Below are 6,321 nucleotides of genomic sequence, written 5' to 3'. Positions count from 1 at the left end.
TTTCCATAAAAATCAACTAGACTGCTCTGTTTCTAGGTGCTTACTTGCTTGCCCTTTTTAGCATGAGAGAGAACTTGCAAGATCATATCTAAATCTTTATAATTCTTTATTAGTCATCGCCTCTTTTTGGTAAACAAAATGTCCTTGACCTTGGCTCAAGGGAGGGTTCAAGCCTATGCTTGAGTCTACTATGTTATCTATGCTTGTTTTCTTTGCTATAAGAGATTATTATGACAATAGTAAATTTTTTCCCATTTAAGCTTCCTTTTGCTATGGTCCATTTTAAGCATGCAGTTCTAACTTGTCTTTAGTTGCATTTCCATTCATTTTGGTTTTCACTATTGGATCTGGTGTGAATAATCTATTCTGTTTGTAGGTTTGGGAAAGAGAGAAGCATTGAGAGAGAAATTCTATTGGAATATCTTTTTGGCAAATCTTGTTCAAGAACTATGGACATGATTATATAGTATTATGATATTCTTGACCAAATTGTTACAGATTTATAATGTTGATGCCATTGGATGTTCGTTGCGGAGCTTGTTCTAAGTTTTGTAATTATGAACCTCCTAGTCAACCAAAAAGGGAAAAAAAAAATTATAATGTTTGTATTGACACATTGATTAGGCACTGATGCCTCTACTTTAAAAAGTCTAGTAAGATGAGTATTGCCTTTCTTTCTTTCTTTCTTTTTATTTTTTATCTGATTTAAATCTAAAAACCCTCAGATTTATTTTGAAGAGTGGAAGATTAATGAAGCTTTCGTTCTGAAAGAATTCAAGACAATCATTGATTTAGGTGGTGGACTTGAAGCTTTCGGAATCCTTATATGATTGTCTATAAATGAAGATATAGATTAGGGATATAGTTTCTACTCAAGGACTGGTGCATGGGAGGGACAAACTTCTACCATATATATCTGAGTCAAAATTGTCCAGGTGCATGGTAAATGCAAAAAAAAACATAGTTCAAAAGATTACTGACTTGACCTTAAGGATGTCATACAAAGAATAGCCAACGTTGAATGACAAAAACAAAAAATAAATTAGACAAACCTTCAATGAATATTGACCAACTGGTGCAATGGAGGTTATCTTTCCTATAGAATCAGGAGGAAGTGCAACATGGTGTTGTGCTAAACTGTCCTCAAAGACAATCTGCATAATGATTTAACCATGGCAACCTTAGATGAAGAACAACAAAATAAAAATGCCAAACACATATGGCAACAAAATTTTACAGAAAGGACTTTTAAACTTATGTAAACTAAGTTAAGCATTGTTTAACTTACAGCATATAAGTCTCCTCCTGTTACAAGACCTCCCTCACCTGCCACCGACAGATGACGTTAAACTATAAAGCATCAGGTCTTTCTAGCTCTCTAATGTAAACAAAAGCCATAACAATTGTCTCTAAACAACTAAAGTAAAATGCTCTTTGATTACCTATTTTTTTAGGCTGGAATTCCCAAAGGGTGTCCTTGTCAAGGGCCGGGACAGAGACACCACGAGGGATATACACATCACCAGATCGCTTTGCGATGGTCTTTAGAGGCCTCTACATTTTTTTTAAATAATAAATGGATTGTCAGTGGGTAAATGTCCTTCTTAAGAAAGGCTAATAATAAAAAAACCCAATTGCAAAAAGTTTTTGTTCAGACAACATTCAAGTTGGGAAATATAAAGGAGCATATATTTCACAAACCTGAATACCATCAAATATATTCCCCAAGATTCCAGGACCCAACTCCACCAACAAAGGCTGTAATGTCAATGAACAAGTTAAATGTTAGTGCATTTAATGTTCGATCTATAACAACTCAAAAATTCTAACAATAATATTGTAAAAAAACAAAACAAGATTACCTTGTGTGTTCGTAAAATAGGATCATTGACCGTCAACCCAGCTGTTTCTTCATACACTAAAATGATATATATGTGGGATCTACAAACAAAAACAAGAAGCAATCACAACTCTTTAGCCCCAGAGCAATTAGTTCGCGTGAGTCACATTCGTTTAGTTAATAAGCAACGTTAAAAGATAAAGTATTACAAAACTCCAAAGAATACGCCTTTTGGGAGGATAAAAAACAAAAAATAATAATAATAATGAAAAAGAGTCCTTTTTACAGAGAAAATGATCAAACCTCTTTATATATATATTTATGTACATACAAGGCAATCAATGAGATACAAATCATTGATCATGCTATCCAAGGATAACCCAAATCATACAAATAGCGATACACAAAATTCCCAACTAATAAGCAAATTATATAAAGCAAATATGGTATACTTGCATGTGTTCTGTCATCCCAACTAGAACAAACAAGAATATACATATATATATATATATACATATCAGTTTTCATTTTTTGTATTGTTTGGAGAGTATGATTTGAGGCCATCCCTTCAAACATACACTCATTAGAGTTTTGAAAATTAGGGAAAACAAAAAAATTGGTTTTGAAAATTAGGGAAAACAAGGGAAAATAGAGAAATTGAGCGAGAGAGAGAGAGAGGACCCACACCTGATCTCAGGGTTGTTTGAAGATAGGCGAACTGGTAGTAGCAGAAAAATGGTTATGGTGGTGCTATTAGGTAGGAAAAGAGAGAGCAACCATGTGAGTAAGAGGAGAAATGGAACACAAATACAGAGAGAGACAGACAGATAGATAGATAGATAGATAGAAATAGAGATAAAATACATACCTAACAATGGAGGCCCAAGTACTTCTCGAAGCGCCTCTGATGCTTGGTCGAAGAAGCGATACAGGCAACTGCGATGACAGAGGAGGAGCGACTTTGGTGACTGCAATCGAGCAGGAGAATCGACGATGAAGTGCGTATGAGGAGTGGTATGCGGGATATATAGGCAATTTTTCCCTACAAAACTGTTTGGTTGGTATTGTCCTTCAATTTATTTAAATAACATTCAAAACGGCGTCGTTTTATTATCTACGACCAAATTATTTTGGTCGCTAAAATTTTTTTCATTCCCGCTTTTTTTTTGTCTTCCATGTTCGACCTTTGCCAACCAAATTTTAATTTTGGTCGCAAAAAATTCTATTTTGGCAACTACAAAATATTAGTCAGCAAAACTCCAACCCTTTGCCTACCAAATTTTAATTTAGTCGCCAAATGAAAACTTTTTGCGACTAAATAAAAGTTAGTCCACAAAATTGGATGGGAAAAGTGTAATTTTAGATGAACTTTTCCAACATTCTTCAGCCGAGGAATTCACTCCTTCAAATGAAGCCGTCGCCGCCGCCGCCGTTACCAAGGGCAAAGCCAAAGAAGGCCCAGGGGGGTCATGTGCCCCCCTCAATTTTGAATTTTTTTTGTTTTTGTTTTGTAATCATATACAAAAAAAAAAAAAATTTTTAATATTTTTTTTGGCCAAGGATTTATTGTATTGTTCATAAATAGTTATTTGATACTTTGGGAGTACTATGTGATATTGTTTATGTAGTAATCTAAACCAATAGTGTAGTGGGAAATCTTATTGATTGAATATAATTAACTCATTATTTTCAGGTAGTTGATAAACTACTTTGTGTGATTTGTGATTTCTTATGCTTTGAGCATCACATAGGTAATGTCATATGGTACTCTAAAACTATATAATAGTTTCCATTCAAAACACATTATTTATAAGCAATATCATCTCTTTAATATTTTCTGTCAAATAAAAATTAAATAGATTTTATAATAATATGTGGTATAAATGATTTTTTTTATTTTATAAAATTAGGAATTTTGATTCATAATTCTTTGTGCTAAAATTACAAACTTACATCACGATCTTGCACCGAGTTATTACACACTATTATAGAATTTTGATTTGTTCCTATTAATAATGATTTTTAATTTCTTATGCTTAAATTTAGCTCATAAAATTATTATTATCTTAATGTTGATCATGATTTTTTTTTTAAATTGTAATTAGTGCTCCCTCTAACTTAATTTCCCGGACCGCCACCGCAACATCAAGCCTACTTCCAATAGAAGTGAACAAAGCCGAGAAGCTAGCAATGAAGGCTCCACCAGCTCCAATCCCCAACCCAAGAAGATCAAGCGTGGTCGACTTGTTTCCATAGAACGACGCCATCAAATTAGTCAAACCAATGGCTCAATTGGTGTGGAGCCCTAGCCCTAGCCCAGCCGCTACCGATGAGTTCTGGTATCACCACCACGAGGCTTACAGTTAGATGTACCGGCAAAGACCGCCGGTGGTGTCGGCGATGGTGGCAAGGACATACAAAACGACTTGAGAGATTGAGATCGATGACCCACAGTTAGGGAAGAGAGAGCTCTTTCAGAGAAACAAATTCAATTTAGGGCAAAAAAATAGGAAAAAGAAGAATATATATATATATATATATATGTATGGTTATTGGCAACTAAAATATTATTTAGTTACTGAAAATATTTTATAAGTCCCTCCAAAATTTGAAATGTCTCTTTTCAAATATTTTAGTTCTTTGGCAACAAAAATAAATATTTGGCGACCAAACTTTTGGTCGCCAAGGATAAAAAGTAAATTTTTATTGTTCATTTGGCGGCTGAATAATTTTAGTAGCCAAAACCAACTATACAGCAACTAAAATATTTTTTAGTCGCTGAAAATAAATATTTGGCAACATTTTTTGTTCATTCGGCAACTAAATAATTTCAGTAACCAAAACTGCTGAAAATAAATATTTGGCGACCAAACTTTTGATCACCAAAGATAAAAAGTAAATTTTTATTTTTCATTCGGCGACTAAATAATTTTAGTAGCTAAAATATTTGACAACCAAATGTTTGGTCGCCAAAAATAAAAAGTTAATTTTTGTTTGTTATTCAGCGACTAAATATTTTAGTAACCAAAACTAACTATATAGTGACTAAAATATTTTTTTTAGTCGCCAATTGTGGCAAATTTAGAGACTAAATTTGTTTTAGTCGCCAATTGTGGCATTTTGGCGACTAAATTTTTTTTTAGTCGCTAATAATCAATGTCACCCAACTAAAAAAGTTTAGTAACTAAATATTGTACTTTTTCTGACTAACATAATTTTTGGGCGCCAATTCCACAACTTTTGGCAACCAAAATATTTTTAGTCGGCAAAAGTGGTCGCCAAAAGTATATTTTCTTGTAGTGTATGTATAACGGTAAATCTCGACACATTCGTCGAAGACATAATACCGTTCGGCATTTGCTCTCACATAGAATAATTTTCATAGAACATGTAAAGTCAAAAGAGAATATTGCGGATCCATTGACTAAAGGGTTAGCCAGAGAGCAAGTGCACCATATATCGAGAAAAATGAGATTAAAGCCTATTATTTACAAATCATCATAATGGAAACCCAACCTAAATGACTAGAGATCCCAAGATCTAGGTTCAATGGGACAACCGAATTATGGATGACTTTATGTATCACTAAGGAAGTTTACTCCTACCCATTTCTATGATAAGAAGAGTGATACCTGCAGCGTTAGTAAAATCAGCTTTGTTTTTAATGATTTTTATAGCTTGGACATCCAAGTGGGGTATGACAAGATACTCTTAATAAAAAATCACCTATATGAGTGTGAACTGGGTCAGTTTTGTGAGAATTGAGAAGGCTAAATTCTCTAGAGCACTCATGAATTACCAGGTATTATTCAGGGTCAAAATGAACACAACCGTAAGAACCAAACTGTGTATACGGATACACTATGTGTAGTCTATTGTCTTGGCTTACACAAATTGCTGAATAGTTCAAGACATTGTGTTTACTGGTTAGCCAGTAAGTCCGATAGGCTTTCACTAAAGGAGGTTCAAAGCCAAAAGCTACCAATCTGGATGTGGTGTATCTTCTTAATGTACTCTTTCTTTGTCTGCATTTTGTTGCATATCTGTTTTCGTGAATTCCATTCATGTGGGGCATTGTTAGAAATGGCTTTATAATATGGCTTTGTAAAATCTTATTTTTTTTCTAACTTTGAGCATTAATTAAGATAGGACCCAAGCGTTATTTTTAACATTTCTAATTGGGTTCATATTTAATGTCGCGTAGTGAATAACATCATGTATTTGGTTGCTCAAAACCATTTCCAGATGAATGAGAATTCAACGCGCATTTTCGAGTTTGTGAAAATGGCTTTATATGGGTTTCCAACACATTTGTGAAATGTGCTTACCCCATATTGGAAAGGTTTAAGGATTTATATGGGTATATAAACTCCAACTTGCCATACTTGGGATGGGCCTCAAAGGGTACCCAAGTTTTGTGGATGGGTAAATTGGGTTAGATCCAATAGACCCAATACAAAACACGCGCGAGCCCCACCGCC

The 6,321-nt window shown here is 34.1% G+C and overlaps 1 protein-coding gene across 1 annotated transcript; it reads right to left on the bottom strand.

Moving 5' to 3' along the window:
- Window positions 1–887: 887 nt before the first annotated feature.
- Window positions 888–4,107, bottom strand: LOC114295406 (V-type proton ATPase catalytic subunit A-like). The gene is made up of 8 exons (XM_082918773.1): window positions 3,959–4,107; window positions 2,709–2,909; window positions 2,528–2,590; window positions 1,863–1,941; window positions 1,702–1,758; window positions 1,443–1,554; window positions 1,289–1,326; window positions 888–1,154 (listed from the first exon to the last, which is right to left on the bottom strand). Exons 1-8 carry the CDS (start codon window positions 4,105–4,107, stop codon window positions 966–968), a joined length of 888 nt encoding a protein of 295 aa, XP_082774899.1. The 3' UTR covers window positions 888–965.
- Between the last annotated feature and the right edge of the window lie 2,214 nt (window positions 4,108–6,321).

The sequence above is a fragment of the Camellia sinensis genome, chromosome 3 (genome assembly GCF_055761805.1).
Source record: "Camellia sinensis isolate YWXY chromosome 3, ASM5576180v1, whole genome shotgun sequence".
Lineage (NCBI taxonomy): Eukaryota > Viridiplantae > Streptophyta > Magnoliopsida > Ericales > Theaceae > Camellia > Camellia sinensis.
The sequence above is the reverse complement of the archived record's forward strand: the minus strand, read 5'-3'. Positions and strand labels throughout refer to the sequence as shown.

What these genes read in the sequence shown, in the direction of transcription:
- LOC114295406 (XM_082918773.1), bottom strand. Translation starts at nt 4,107, where the DNA reads ATGGCGTCGTTCTATGGAAACAAGTCGACCACGCTTGATCTTCTTGGG. An exon ending in CTATTTTACGAACACACAAG is followed by an intron (nt 1,759 to 1,862) that starts GTAATCTTGTTT and finishes TTGACATTACAG; the next exon opens with CCTTTGTTGGTGGAGTTGGG. An exon ending in CAGGAGGAGACTTATATGCT is followed by an intron (nt 1,155 to 1,288) that starts GTAAGTTAAACA and finishes ATCATTATGCAG; the next exon opens with ATTGTCTTTGAGGACAGTTT.